This window comes from Bison bison, unplaced genomic scaffold (assembly GCF_000754665.1).
Source record: "Bison bison bison isolate TAMUID 2011002044 unplaced genomic scaffold, Bison_UMD1.0 scf7180017864379, whole genome shotgun sequence".
Classification (NCBI taxonomy): Eukaryota; Metazoa; Chordata; class Mammalia; order Artiodactyla; family Bovidae; genus Bison; species Bison bison.
In genome coordinates, this window is record NW_011494951.1 from 10,386,933 (window position 1) to 10,401,923 (window position 14,991).

General features: G+C 45.1%; 2 protein-coding genes across 7 annotated transcripts in view; one reads left to right on the plus strand and one right to left on the minus strand.

The window, feature by feature from the left end:
• Nucleotides 1-14,991, minus strand: part of LDB2 (LIM domain binding 2) — a 454,021-nt gene that overhangs the window by 48,047 nt on the left and 390,983 nt on the right. The window lies entirely within an intron of this gene.
• Nucleotides 14,623-14,991, plus strand: part of LOC105001136 — a 2,187-nt gene continuing 1,818 nt past the window's right edge. The window contains exon 1 of the mRNA XM_010857296.1: nt 14,623-14,988. Within this exon, the coding sequence (XP_010855598.1) occupies nt 14,746-14,988 (243 nt within the window). The 5' untranslated portion in view covers nt 14,623-14,745. The remainder of the gene's footprint in view (nt 14,989-14,991) is intronic.

Below are 14,991 nucleotides of genomic sequence, written 5' to 3' on the forward strand. Positions count from 1 at the left end.
GACTCAATGGATATGAGTTTGAGTAAACTCTGGGAATTGGTGATGGACAGGGAGGCCTGGTGTGCTACAGTCCATGGGGTCGCAAAAATTCAGACATGACTGAGCGACTGAACTGAACCGAAATTTAGCTTCTCCAATGTATATTTAATAGCATTCCAATAGAATATCAATAGATTTAGTTTTAATTAGATAGGCTAATTCGCGGCCTGTATGTAGGTCAAGAAACAATAGTTAGAAACAGGCAGGGAACGATGGACTGGTTTAATATTGGCAAAGCAGTACGTCAATGCTGTATATTGTCACCCTGCTTATTTAACTTATATTCAGTGTACATTATGTGAAATGCTGGGCTGGGTGAAACACAAGCTGGAATCAAGACTGCTGGGAGAAATATCAACAGCCTCAGATGACACCTTCCTTATGGCCGAAAGCAAAGAGGAACTAAAGAATCTATTAATGAAGGTGAAAGAGGAGAATGAAAAAGCTGGTTTAAAACTCCACATTCAGAAAACTAAGATCATGGCATCTGGTCCCATCACTTCATGGCAAATAGATGGGGAAACAATGCAAACAGTGACAGATTGTTTTCTTGGGCTCCAAAATCACTGCAGATGGTGACTGCAGCCATGAAATTTAAAGACACTACTTGCTCCTTGGAAGAAAAGCTATGACCAACCTAGAGAGCATATTAAAAAGAAGTCAATCCTAAAATAAATCAACCCTGAATATTCAATGGGAAGACTCATCCTGAAACTGAAGCTCCAATACTTTGGCCACGTGATTCGAAGAGCCGACTCCTTGGAAAAGACCCTGATGCTGGGAAGGATTGAAGGCAGGAGGAGAAGGGGACGACAGAGGATGAGATGGTTGGATGGCATCAACAACACAATGGACACGAGTTTGAGCAAGCTCCAGGAGATGGTGAAGGACAGGGAAGCCTGGTGTGCTGTAGTCCATGGGGTCACAAAGAGTTGGACATGAATGAGCGACTGAACAACAACAAATACACTTTTAAAGTTTAGATAAAAAAAAACAACTTTAAGAATTCTATAAAGAAGAATAATGATATAATCTTAATTCTACTAGATGCTAAAGTATATTGTAATGGAAAGGTAATTTTTAAAGCTTGCTTTTGGGGACTTCCTGGTGATCCAGGGGTTAAGACTCTGCTTTCACTGCATGGGGTGAATTTTCGATCCCTAGTGGGGGTAATTAAGACCCCACATACTGTGTGGCACAGCTTAAATAAATGAATAAATGTGGTTTGGGATAAAGAAGATAAAGACAGGTTAACAGAACAGAAATTAGAGTTTATAAGTAGGCTCAAATAGTTAGGGCAAAGAGTGAGTGAGTGAAGTCGCTCAGTTGTGTCCGATTCTTTGCGACCCCAGAGACTATAGCCTACCAGGCTCCTCTGTCCATGGGATTTTCCAGGCAAGAGTACTGGAGTGGGTTGCCATTTCCTTCTCCAGTAGGGCAAAGAAGAAAATGCCAAATTGAAATTTCAAATCAGTGGACAAAATATGCATTAACTAACAGAGAGTGTTTAGACAACTGACTAATTAAATAGGATCTTCAGGCCAGATGGTAAAGAAATCTGCCTACAATCCAGGATACCCAGGTTCAATCCCTGGGTCAGTAAGATCCCTTGGAAAAGGGAATGGCTATCCATTCCAGTATTCTTGCCTGGAGAACTCCAAGGACAGAGGAGCCTAGTGGGTTATAGTCCATGGAGTTGCCAAGAGTCAGACACGACTAAATGATTAATATTTTCACTTTCACGTTTTATACCCCCCAAATTCCATGTGGATCAATTATTTAAACATGAAAAAGTCCCCCAAATTTTAAAAGTGGCATTAGAAAGCATAGAATATATTTTAATTATTACTAGCTCAGAGGACTAATGCTAAATATGAAACATTAAACAAAAGACATACGGGAAATACTGCTTCATGTGACACGTCAAAAACATTTGGATAAAACAACTTTATAGAAAATTTTAAAAATCTCAAAAACTTGTAATTTCAATTATATCATAAAAAAGGGTATACTTCTTTAAATTATAAGAAAAGAATAAGCCAAAAGAAAAATGGGTAAATTATATGAACAAATAATTCACAAGAAAGGAAATACAAATGGCTCTTAAGTATAGGAGAAGATAATAAATCTCTCTTATAATAAGAGAAAGGCATATTACAATGAAAATGAGATACCATTTTTCACCTACAATATTGGAACACAGAAAAATTTGATAACCTTTAGTTGTTGAAAAGTGTGGAAAATAGTCATTTTATGTGCTGCTGGGGAAAATGGAATCTTGGTACAACCTCTATGTTGAACAGCTTGACAATATCTATCAAAATTGCAATGTATGTGTCTTTTGACCTGGAAATTTTACTTCCAGGAATTTCTTCTATGAATTTAGTCTTTTAGTTGCTCTTGAGTAAAATCAAATATGAGAAGACATTTGCACATCATTGTTAATAATAGAAAAAGATTAGAAATAACCCAAATGTCCATCAACAAAGTACTTGGAAAATAAATTATATCTCTAGAGTGATATACCTCTTTAGAATATATCTCTGTTGCTTTTATAAACAGGATCACTGCTCAGCTTTTAAAACAGTACAAACACTATATTACCATTTGTGCATACACGCATGTGTGTGTCTCTGTGTGTTTAAAACAGTATATATTTAAAGTATATGCAGAGAATATTCCAGGAAGAAAATGCAAGAAACCGACAATGTTGGTTGCCTCTAGGGAGGTGAACAGAGAGGTTGAAACTAGGTGTAAAGGTATATATTTTTAAAATATTTTTACATTTAAAAAATTTTACAATATATATAAATACATTATCTATTCAAAATATAAATAATTAGTTTTTAATGATGTAATGAGGGCTAGTTAAAAGACCTACAATGCCTGACACAGGGTCAGCAGGCAATAAATGGCTGTTACATTTGCTATTATTATGTTAAATAGCAATTGGAAGATGATGGTGGAAAATGGAAAAATCATGGAGTCAAGTGATTGTCTGTCTTGGATATGGGGTGCCCTGTCCCCAAGTATTTGGAGAAAGCAACGGCACCCCACTCCAGTACCCTTGCCTGGAAGATCCCATGGACGGAGGAGCCTGGTGGGCTGCGGTCCATGGGGTCGCTAAGAGTTGGACACGACTGAATGACTTCACTTTCGCTTTTCACTTTCATGCACTGGAGAAGGAAATGGCAACCCACTCCAGTGTTCTTGCCTGGAGAATCCCAGGGATGGGGGAGCCTGGTGGGCTGCCATCTATGGAGTTGGACATGACTGAAGCGATTTAGCAGCAGCAGCAGTCCCTAAGTATTAGAATGAGCCATATGAAATAGCCAATATTTAACAGCATTTGACCTGCAAAAATAGCAAGTTCATATAATTCAACCCCAAATTGCTTTATTCTTTGTAAATTAGACTGTAGGTGATCATGAGAATCATGGTGACCATTAGTTCAATTATTCCTCATCATTGAAACTTACCCAGTTTTCAGTTTGGAGAGTTAGAATAATAGGAATACTGAACTACATGGATTAATTTGGTTCCTGCATTTTGGATAGTGAGTAGCTTGAATTGGATAAGGAAGAATTTATTTAAATTTTTTTCCCCCCAAAACTCATTGCTGTTGCTGCTGCTAAGTTGCTTCAGCTGTGTCCGACCCTGTGCTACCCCATAGACAGCAGCCCACCAGGCTCCCCCATCCCTGGGATTCTCCAGGCAAGAACACTGGAGTGGGTTGCCATTTCCTTCTCCAATGCATGAAAGTGAAAAGTGAAAGTGAAGTCGCTCAGTCATGTCCGACTCTTAGTGACCCCATGGGCTGCAGCCTACCAGGCTCCTCTGTCCACGGGAGTTTCCAGGCAAGAGTACTGGAGTGGGGTGCCATTGTCTTTTCTGAAAACTCATTGATTCCTGAATTAAGATAACAAGTTCGGACGCTGAGAGTTTGGGTAGTCAATGAGGGGTATCTGTTTTGCAGAAGAACCTTACAGCTTTCAAAGCATTTTATTATAAGTGACCTCACATATTTCTTAATCTATGGAGGTGTTATTCCAATGCCCATCCCATTTAACAAAAGGGGAACTGTTTCTGCTTTCAATTGCAAGCCCGTGCTAACAATGCAACACAACTGGTGTGGAGGGACCTGACAAAAGACTAGACCTCCTGTAGGACAGGGCACCTGTTCAATGGTAAGACTACAGGTCACGTCTCTTCTAACGCAAACACTTGTCCTTCCTGCCTTCCATTAGTGAGATATCAAAAGTCCGGAAGCTCAGAAGTTACGTGTCAATGGTAGTAACAGAACTAATGGCTCAGTTGTGTCTGAGTCTTCGTGGCCCTATAGACTGTAGCCTGCCAGGCTCCTCTGTCTATGGAATTCTCCAGGCAAAAATACTGGTGTGGGGTGCCATTCCCTTCTCCAGGGGATCTTCCTGACCCAGGGATCGAACCTGGGTTTCCTGCCTTGCAGGCAGATTCTGTACCACCTGAGCCACCAGGGAAGCCCACAGGGAAGAGTAACAGCACTGGTCAGGGTGGCTACTGTTTTGCATATGTTTGTAAATTCTGTTAATCAACAACAAGAAAACTCTAATTTTTCTACCTAAGTTTCCCCCTCATGGTAAAACCATTGAAGAATAGATAGGTGACAGAAAACTCCTTCTGTAGGTAAAACATAGGCAGAATCCCAAAGGGACATCAAAAAGGGAAGAAGGAAGACAACCACTTTGATCAATTTCTAAGGCTACAGATATTTATTCTACAAAAGCCACATTGTGAAGCTTCTGGAGGTGAGGCTGCTCTTATGCCCAAGTTTCCATACTGATCTAAGGCTGTATTGAACCCAAAAGGGGTCAGTTCATCCCTCCCAAATCTTGGGAACACGCAGGAAGACAGGAGGGGGAAATGAGTTGCCTTCTCAGGTAGACTTCCAGTCTTAGGTTATGACTGACCTAGGAAATCAGAAGCAACATATATGAGATTCTCACGAGCACAGAAAAATTCAGTATCAAATAGGGAATCTGTTGGCTGGAGACCACAGTAGACCCAGGTATACAACAGGTGCTCAGGAAACATTTGTAGACCCTGGTATCCAATAGGTGCTCAGTAAACACTTGTAGACTGAGTAGGACCAGAGTAGACCCAGGTATACAATAGAAAGTGAAAGTGAAGTTGCTCATTTGTGTCCGACTCTGCGACCCCGTGGACTGTAGCCCACCAGGCTCCTTCATCCATGGGATTCTCCAGGCAAGAATACTGGAGTGGGTTGCCATTTCCTTCTCCAATACAATAGGGGCTCAGTAAACATTTGTAGACTGAATAGGACCAGAGTAAACCCAGGGATACAGTAGGGGCTCCGTATATGTTTGTGAACTGAATGGATGTGAATGAGTCCTGAAAATGGGGAATCAAGACAGAAAGCAAACCATAAACCATGCTATACTAATAAGTTGGCAGACCTCGGCCAACCTGGAACCTCTTGAGTGTAGCTTCCTCATTTCTAGCATAGATTCTTTAATATTTTATTTGTTGTATGTGTTAATATTTCTACTTTGTGCTCCTCCTTTTTAGAAGGCTTGAGTAGAAGTCCTTAGAAGTCACGCACATCTCCTGTGTTTTATAGATGAGGCACAGTCATCAGATAACGTTAATGACATCCCTCCTCTCCCGTCCCCGACAGGATTGTTTATAATTGCAAATAAGAACATCAGATCCTTAGAGAAAAATGCTGCAGGTGCTCAGTCTGTAGTGTCAAGGATGGTTAACAGCCTTCACACAAGTGTCCTTGATATTCCAAGGAAACACTTGGATTTGGGATTTTATAAATGGTTTCCTCTTTAAAACTTCCAGCTGATCAAGGAGCACACCTCAAGTTGAGGAGACTTACCATTACTAGCTCTCTATTCAGGGGCGAAGAGACAAGATAGCCACTCTCAAAACACCTGCATTTCAGTAACAGGTATGAGGGGGGATAAACAACAGAAAATGGAAACTGATGATTACGCAGGACAATTCAACTGATGAAAACTGCTACGGGGAAAAGAAGCCAGGTAAGAGGCGACAGAAGATAACTAGGGTGGGGAGTCCTCTTTAGACTGGCTGACCAGGTGAGACCTTTTGGAGGAGCAGACGAGTCCTGAGACCTGACTAATAGGGAGAAGTGAAAGTGTTAGTTGCTCAGTTATATCCAAATCTTTGAGACGCCATGGATTGCAGCCTGCCAGGTTCCTCTGTCCATGGAATTCTCCAGGCAAGAATACTGGAGTGGGTAGCCATTCCCTTCTCCAGGGGATCTTCCCGACTCAGGGATCAAACCCAGGTCTCCTACATTGCAGGCAGATTCTTTACCATCTGAGCCACCAGGGAAGCCCATGCGAAAATCTGGCTGAAGTATCCCAGGCAGTGGGGTTGACGATGATGACATTGACGACAACGGTATTTACTGAGGACTCACTACATTCCAGGCTTTATTCTGAGCACCAGCGCCATTTTATTCAACCTTCTCCATGACTCTTTGAGGTAAGGGACTATTATTATTCCCATTTTCTTGATGGGAAAATCTAGGCACAGAAAGGACAGAGAGTTGCCTGTGGTTCTATAGCTAAATGATCTGATAGAGCAAGTTAGAGCCCCTGCTATGTGGGAAGGAACTTAGTAGGTTGGAAAAGCAAAAGTCAGGCCAGGGCACTGGAGCCAGCTCTGAGATGAACTTGAGGAGGTCAGATCCCATAGGGCCTTGCAGGCCAGTGTCTATTCTATGAAAGTGTTTGCCATCCAAGGCATCTGTTGACAATTATCTGTTGACAGTCTGGCAAAACAGCCTGGACATCTCAGCAGAAGTGGCTGACCGAATCTTCAACCCAGCTCATATTAGCAGGTGATACTTCTGCAACATGAGAGCGGGCGGGGTACCAGGCCCACACAGGATCCCACCCAGCCTGGCAGTTTACCCACTGAATGACCTCAGATGAGCCCCAGAACGGGATGAGTCTCAGTTTCTTCTGCAAAATGAGGCCACGTACACTCACCTCCCAAACCAGTTGTGAGGATTAAATAAAACCAGAGAGAGAAGAACGAAAAGGTGAAAGTGTTAGTCACTCAGTCGTGTCTGGTTCATTGAGACCCTACGGACTATAGCCCACCAGGCTCCTCTGTCCATGGAATTCTCCAGGCAAGAATACTGGAGTGAGTAGCCATTCCCTTCTCCAGGGGATCTTCCCAACCCAGGGATCGAACTGCGGTCTCCCGCATTGCAGGCAGATTCTCTACCATTTGAGCCACCAGGGCAAGTTTCTGTCTAGCGCCCACTGTAGGCACTCAACAATCCTAGTTCTCTGCCTTCCCTTTCTCCTTAATTATGGTGCACACCCTCCATCCATTCCCAAGCTGCTGATGAAGATCAGGACTCGGGGGTTTAACCTCACCTGCCTTCCCTCCTTTCCACATGCTTGCTTATTACCTGCCTCCTCTGCTCCCTGAACTCTGCTAGGGACAGACAGTGAGGTCCTGCAGCCTAACAACAACTGCTCCCTCTAAGGAATGGGAGTTTCCTGTGGGCAGTGACACGGTGCCCATGCAAAGTTGGACAACAACGGAGACCAGGCACGGAGAAAGGTCTCGAGCCTCAGAGCGATACTGAGAAACCGGCCCCTCTTCATGTTCAGGCTACTTTCCTGGATGTGTGCATGTTCTCAGTTGCTCAGTCGTGTCTGACTCTTTGCGACTCCATGGACTGTAGCCCGCCAGGCTCCTCTGTCCATGGGATTCTCCTCGCAAGAACACTGGAGTGGGTGCCATGCCCTCCTCCAGAGGATCTTCCCGACCCAGGAATCAAACCCACATCTCCTTCATCTCTTGAACTGGCAAGCGGGTTCTTTACCACTGAGCCACCTGGGAAGTCGGCCCTGGCTGTGCTCTTAAAATAAATTCAAACAGCTCTCCTCTTGCTTCCTGGTCTGCATTTTCCTGACGTGTTTGTGACCCATTCTAGACAATTAGAGGCTGAAACTCCAATACTTTGGCCATCTGATGCGAAGAACTGACTCACTGGAAAAGACCCTGATGCTGGGAAAGATGGAAAGTAGGAGGAGAAGGGGGCGACAGAGGATGAGATGGTTGGATGGCGTCACCGACTCAATGGACGTGAGTTTGAGTGAACTCTGGGAGTTGGTGATGGACAGGGAGGCCTGGCGTGCTGGTGCCCATGGGGTCGCAAAGTGTTCAGACACGACTGAGCGACTGAACTGACTGACTGAAACAATTAGGAAGGTTGTTTCTCAGGACCCGGAACTCTGGGCTCCGTCCTGCATTTCACTTTGCAATCCCTTATCCATTTCCGCCTAGAATCTCACTGCCCACCTTCCCATCTCCCCTGATTTTCAGTGTCTTGTTAAATGACAATTTCTTTCTCTTTCTCTAGTACCTGAGACTTGGAAATTACTTTCTTTAATCCAGCCCTATTTGTACCTTTAAGGCCAAGCATTTTAGAAGCACGCATGGCTCTAAAATTGTTTTCAGTTAAGACTGCCCTGTTAGAATACTGTGTGTGTGTGTGTGTGTGTGTTTTCCTTTAGTGTACTGGTAGCCATTGCTTCTGCCTGACTTTAGGAATCCGTGTTTTCTGGACACTGGGCTATCTCTATGTTATGATTATTTTAGCTCTTTAAGAGTGAACTGCTTTAATCCCCTGATCACGCCGTCACGTGAGCTACTTTTCCATCTCCAAATGCAATTAAAAGTGCCCTTTGGGTGTTCCAAGTTTTAATCATTCTATGTGTGCAGCGTTCCTGGGCTCAGAAGGCCTTTCTCGGCCTCCTCTTGGATGGAGCTTTTCTCCAAGGAGGGGAAGGCGGAGCGGCGGAAAGTCAGAATGAGGTGGGAGGCCAGGCCCCTCAGTCTTAAGGCACCGTCTCTCCTGCAGGGGCCAGAAGCCAGTCCCCAGCAGCAGTGGGTGGGGTGGGACGCAGGCTTGGGGCCGAGCCAGGAAGCGTTGCCGCCAGGACCAGCTTAGTAACCTTAGGCACGGACTGACTTTCATCTGTAAAACGTGGATAATAATTGCTGTCTCATCCTTTTGCTGAGAGCACAGAGAAGTTCCTGCCTCACTAACGGTGTTATGATGGTCCCAATGGTGCTAAATGGTCTCTGAATCCGTTCCACGTCTGACGCTCTAAGCCAGTGCTTCTCCAACTGTGGGTCACATGCCCTTGACTAGTGACCACACGCTCTGTGAGTCGGACAACACCCGAACCCCTTCATAGCCTGGTCAGTGGGTTGAGTCCACTGCGTGAACTTGGATGAACTTGGATGTCCTGGTGATGTCCAACTGCTGTAGTCATTTTAAGGCTTTTAATTCTCGTTTTCTGAACTTATCACAAACTGATAATGAACTGCAAGCCTGCGGCGATCCATGCTTTAGGCTGTGAGCCATTGGAGGATCATATGGAGCAGGTGCTGTGGGAAGCCCAGGAGATCTGCTGGGATGGTCATCCCCTCACCACAGCCCCACACTTCAGTGCTTAGGAAGCCTGTGCTGCTGGTCTGCCTGCAAGAACAGTGAACGGTCTGCCCAGGTGCCAGCCCATCACCATGGTGACTGCCATAGTTCATCTCGGTCTCTGAGCAAGGATCCTGTTCCACCCTCAGGTTTGGCCTGGCATGTAGACAGGAAAGGGGGTTGGATTGCCATCCTTTCTCGTGCCATAAAACCAAGGAAAACATCCTGGCTGGCAGTCAAGCCTCAAAAAACAGCAGCAACAACAGAAACTTTTGGCAGGATTTCCAAGGGCTGACTCCTGCCACGGTCACTCTCCCCACAAAAGGCCACTTGGGGTCATTCAGTTGAGGGTCATTTTCCAAAGCAAATTGCCTAGTTCTTCCAGGCACTGGATGATACTCCTTTGGTATCAGTACAAGCTACATGCAGGGACCAGTGCTCTTTAGGGCCTAACAATCACAAAAATATCTTCATTCACTTGGGAAATTAAAGGTACAGGGTCAGAAAACATTAACTGTGAAAACTCAAGCTTTCAAGGCCAGTTGAGGATACTGCATTTTTGAAGGGACAGACATAACAACAACAAAAGGTTATAAATAGCATTGAAAACACCCAGTGATGATGGTGAGATGTTTGTAATAACATTTCTATTGAAAAGGGAGTTTCAAATATTTGGCACGTGCCTCAAACTCTTTCCTGCCCCCGTTCTTGGCAGCTGTCATTTGCAAATCCCTTCTCTTTATTTTTTCCCCTATCATCTGGGTTCAGAATGTCAGTGTAGAATTCAAGGCCATGACCGATGTACAGGAGATGATAAATGGAATGGGAGTTATTTGGCTTCCTGGTGTAGTCATTTCGAATAACATGTGCTCTTCACATGCATTATCGTTTTAACCCTCGCCGGCAGCGTGATTCTTGCTATTCACAGTGTACGTAATCACTCACATGTGAAAAAACTGGAGATCTGAGAAATTAAGGCGGTCAATCAGTAGTGACCTTGGAGTCCTGACCCACTGCTCTGGACAACACAGGAGGGGACTAGGGTTTATTATGCTCCTTCTGTATGCTGTGTGCATGTGTGCTCAGTCACTGTAGTCATGCCTGACTCTTTGTGACCCCATGGACTATAGACCGCCAGGCTCCTCTGCCCATGGGATGCTCCAGGCAAGGATCCTGGAGTGGGTTGCCACTCTTACTTCCTCCAGGGTATCTTCCTAACCCAAGGATCGAACCCACATCTCCTGTGTCTGCCATACTGTAGGCTGATTCTTTACCCACTGAGCCACCTGTGCCAGGATCTTATAGTTTGTAGCTGATCTAATCTTATAAATTGTAATTTGTGCCAACCTGTGAGACATTATTCTTCCTGATTTTCAGATGACGAGGGTGGGGTTCAGAGAATTTAAACTTGTTCAAGACTGATATAGGTCATAAGGGGGCTAGGATCTGGACCCACATTGCTCTGATTCTGAAGCACATCTGTTTTACTCACTACGTGGCCTCAACAGTTCAGCCTCTGCAGAGAACACCACTGAGAGCAAGACATGGCTAGGGCATTTAGAGGAATGGTATTAATGACAGCAACAACTTGCATATGACTCAGTTTCAACATTTAGAGAAATGATTAAATTACCCTCACACTGGTATTTGCAGCTATTATAAATGGTTTATATGATGACTATGTAGAAACAGGCCAAAGTGTTTACCAAATAACATTAAGAAATCGTATGTGTACTGATTACATTAATGCAAAAATTATGCATATAGATGGATAAAAAGTAAGATCCACAAAGAAAATAGCTTTTGGCTGGGATACAGGACAATAAGATGCTTTAGCATTATTAGTTCCTCAGTCATGTCCAACTCTTTGTGACTCCATGGACTATAGCCTGCCAGGCTCCTCTGTCCATGGAATTCTCCAGGCAAGAATTCTGGAGTGTGTAGCCATTCTCTTCTCCAGGGGATTTTCCTGACCCATGGATTGAACCTGAGTCTCCTGCATTGCAGGCGGATTCTTTACCATTTGAGCCACCAGAGAAGCCTAAGATGTTTTAAAGTTGCATTAAACAAAACAAAATACTTAAAGAAGTGTGTGCATTCAGGCACCAGGAAAAGCTGGCCAAAGAAAATAGGCAAAAATAATCACCCACTAAGAAATGTGTCCTCAAGAATTTAAAGAAGATATTTCCAAAATGATGAGATGGCCATAATGGCACTTAGGGCAAAAATTACATACTGATTCAGAGTGGTTTTAGAGTAAAAGCTTTGGGAAGTCTGAGTGCTTTAAGTGGAGATTCTGCATACTGGAGTGATCCAAAGGCCCCGTGCCACGTTTCTTTCATTTCCTCAATGCATTCAACTCTGCTTCTTTTTAGATTTCATGGTAAAGTTCTAGGTAGCGACTTTGAAAATGAATCACACATTGTTTTTTAGATGCTGCAGGGCAAGTGAATTCATCTGAGTTCTATTACTTTGTGTGTGTGTGTCATTCAAAATCCAGCCTTCCATTCACCAAACTCCCATCCACCAATCATCCATTCAAGAGGCATTTACTGGGTGCCTACCAGTTTCCCTGATGGCTCAGACAGTAAAGACTCCCCCTGCAATGCAGGAGACCTGAGTTCGATTCCTTGGGTCAGGAAGATCCCCTGGAAAAGGGAATGGATACCCACTCCAGTATTCTTGCCTGGAGAATCCCATGGATAAAGGAGCCTGGTGGGCTACGGTCCATGGGGTTGCAAAGAGTTGGACATGACTGAGCGAATCACTTATTGTGATCTAGACCTTGTTAGGCCCTAGAAATATAAGACAGTCAACTTGTCCTCAGGTTCCTCTGAGTCTCACACAGGAAACAAGGAGAGACTAAACATGGAGACAAACAGGCGCATGGAGAGACGATTCCTATGCAGGATCTGCCAAGATGTAAGCCCATATCACAGGGGCAGGTGCCCCCACTGAGAGTCAGAGAGAGATGCTCAGAAGAGGGGATGGACAATGGGTCCTGAAGGATGAGGAGCTAGACTGGGGAAATCGGATGGAAGGGAAGCGTAGGAACCGCAGTCCAGGCAGTGAGCCACACTGTGCCAAGGCATGTAGGCAAAAGAGCATGGCCAGTTTGGGGACGGGCAGGTGGTCCGGTGGCTACAGGATGACACATAAGTGGGGAACGGGAGTGGACCAAGGCTGGGAAGCACAGAGGCCCCACCGTCGAGGGCTTTGAGAGCCAAAGTCGGGAGCAGAGCACTCGATGGGCACACTAGAAAGTACATAGGGGCAGCCTAAGTCATCTGCTGAGACCGACATGGGTGCGTATTAGGAGCAGAGGAACATTCTGGGGTGATCTGAGGTCCCCAGCTGAGGCTGGGCAGTGTGAACCGTGAACAGACCTACCTCTCACAGTGTCTTCAGCTCCTCACAAAAGGGAATGTGCCTTATCCATCCTTATCAACACCACACCTTGTTCCTTTTGTGCCCGGGGCCTAGTAGATGCCACCCAAAATGTCTCTTGGCCAGATGATTGACTTAAAATTTAAACACAAAGCCAAACTACCCCACATTGTCAAAGGATAAAGCGCTGTTATCCTGCGGTATCCAGTGGGCAGAGATTGTCTGTTTCTACTGTTGACAGCAGATGAGTGAAAATGACACATCCCACTTATGGCCAAGGCAGAAATTCGTGGGGGTTTCCTTTAAATGCTCACGGACAGGGTTTCTGCATTACCAACCTTCATTCTTTTTATGGGATAGGAAATGAAACAGACGTCAGTTATTTCAGTTTCAATTTTAAAGTCTTATCTTTGAAGCTATTTAAAGAAAATAAATCCTCCACACAGTAAACATTCACATATAAGAACTGCATATAAGAAATCTGGGATGGTGGCAATTTCAAACCCTGAGTTAGAAAGGGTTTTCACTTTCATGAAATGGAAATAAAGAAGGATAGGACTTCTGGATGTTCTGACCAACTGGAACTCTTCTCATAAGCTCTGAACACAGGGGAATCTGATGAATGACTTGATCCCACCGAGAAGAAAGGACCAGAGACCCTACAAGAGCGTGCTTGCAAAGAGAAGGGAGCTCCACATGAATGTATCTCACTGGAAATCAGTTAAGGGGGTGTTACACCCCATTTCCTAAATAGGGAAACAGGCTCAGAAAGGTCAAGTAACTTCTCCAAGGTCACACAGCTAGCAAGCGGCAGTCCTCAGATATATACTCTTGTCTGTCTGACCCTTACACCCAAGTTAAACAAGCTTAAAATTTACATTCCAGTCATATGAAGCCAACTTATTGGAAAATACCCTGATGCTGGAAAAGACTGGGGGCAGGAGGGGAAGGGGGCAGCAGAGGATGAGGTGGTTGGATGGATCACCCAGACAATGGACATGAACTTGAGCAAACTCCGGGAGATAGTGGAGGACAGGGAGACCTGGTGGCGTGCTGCAGTCCAGGGGGTCTCAAAGAGTCGGACATGACTTAGCAACTGAACAAGTGAAACTGCCTAGAATTCAACCATACCCCCAGTTTTATCCATCCTTCTCTGATGCTACTCCTGGATGGGACCACATACTCATCTTTCAGAATCAATTCAAGAGCCAGTTCCTCCTTGGAGACTTGGCCTCCCACCCTCACCGTCCAACAGTCTCTCTGGTCTTTGTGCCTGGAGTCAGACTGTGGGTTCTAATCCCTTTTCAGCCATTCACCGGCCCTGCGACCTTGGGGAAGTACCTCCCTAAGCCTCAGTTTCCTCACCTGCAAAAAAGGGCCAACAAGAGTCCCATAAAGTTGTGAGCATTAAAAAAAATAAAATAACTCCTTGCCCAGAGCACAGCAGCATGCCTGGCATGCAGGAAACACTCAGTGATGTTAGCTAGCATTTTGTGCATTGCTCTAACCACGCAGATGTCTCTCCCAGCAGTCTTTTTTCTTTCTCCCCTACTAGACAGTGATCTCCTTAAGGATGATGGATAAGTGGTGTCTCATAGATGCTTGTGGGATGAACCATGAATAATGGTGGAAGGAGGATGTGGCGTGGTGAGGGGCGGGGGGGCTGGGAGGGGTGGGGCGGGGCGGGGCGGGGTACTGATGAACTCCACAGGCAGGTCTCATTGACCTGGACCCCCCATGCTTCTCCAAGGACACCTGGCCTTCCCGTAGACCAAGCTCTTCAGAAGACTGGAGGGACAGCCTGTCTGCTGCTGTGCCCAGCAAACATGGCACAGAAAACATGCCTGAAATCCCACCTGCTTCTCCCCATTCTAGATCTAGCGTTCCCTCCCCAGAACACACTGATTGAGGGGCGCCATCACCCCCATGATAGTCAATTCCTTCACCTCCAGGAGACGGTGGACACGTTCGTGAAACACACCACCCAGTTTCTGGGACTCCTAACAACTGCTCACTCTGCATGCCCGTTCCCAGCCCGGCCGCAGCCAGAACTACCCCAGGGACACAAGGTC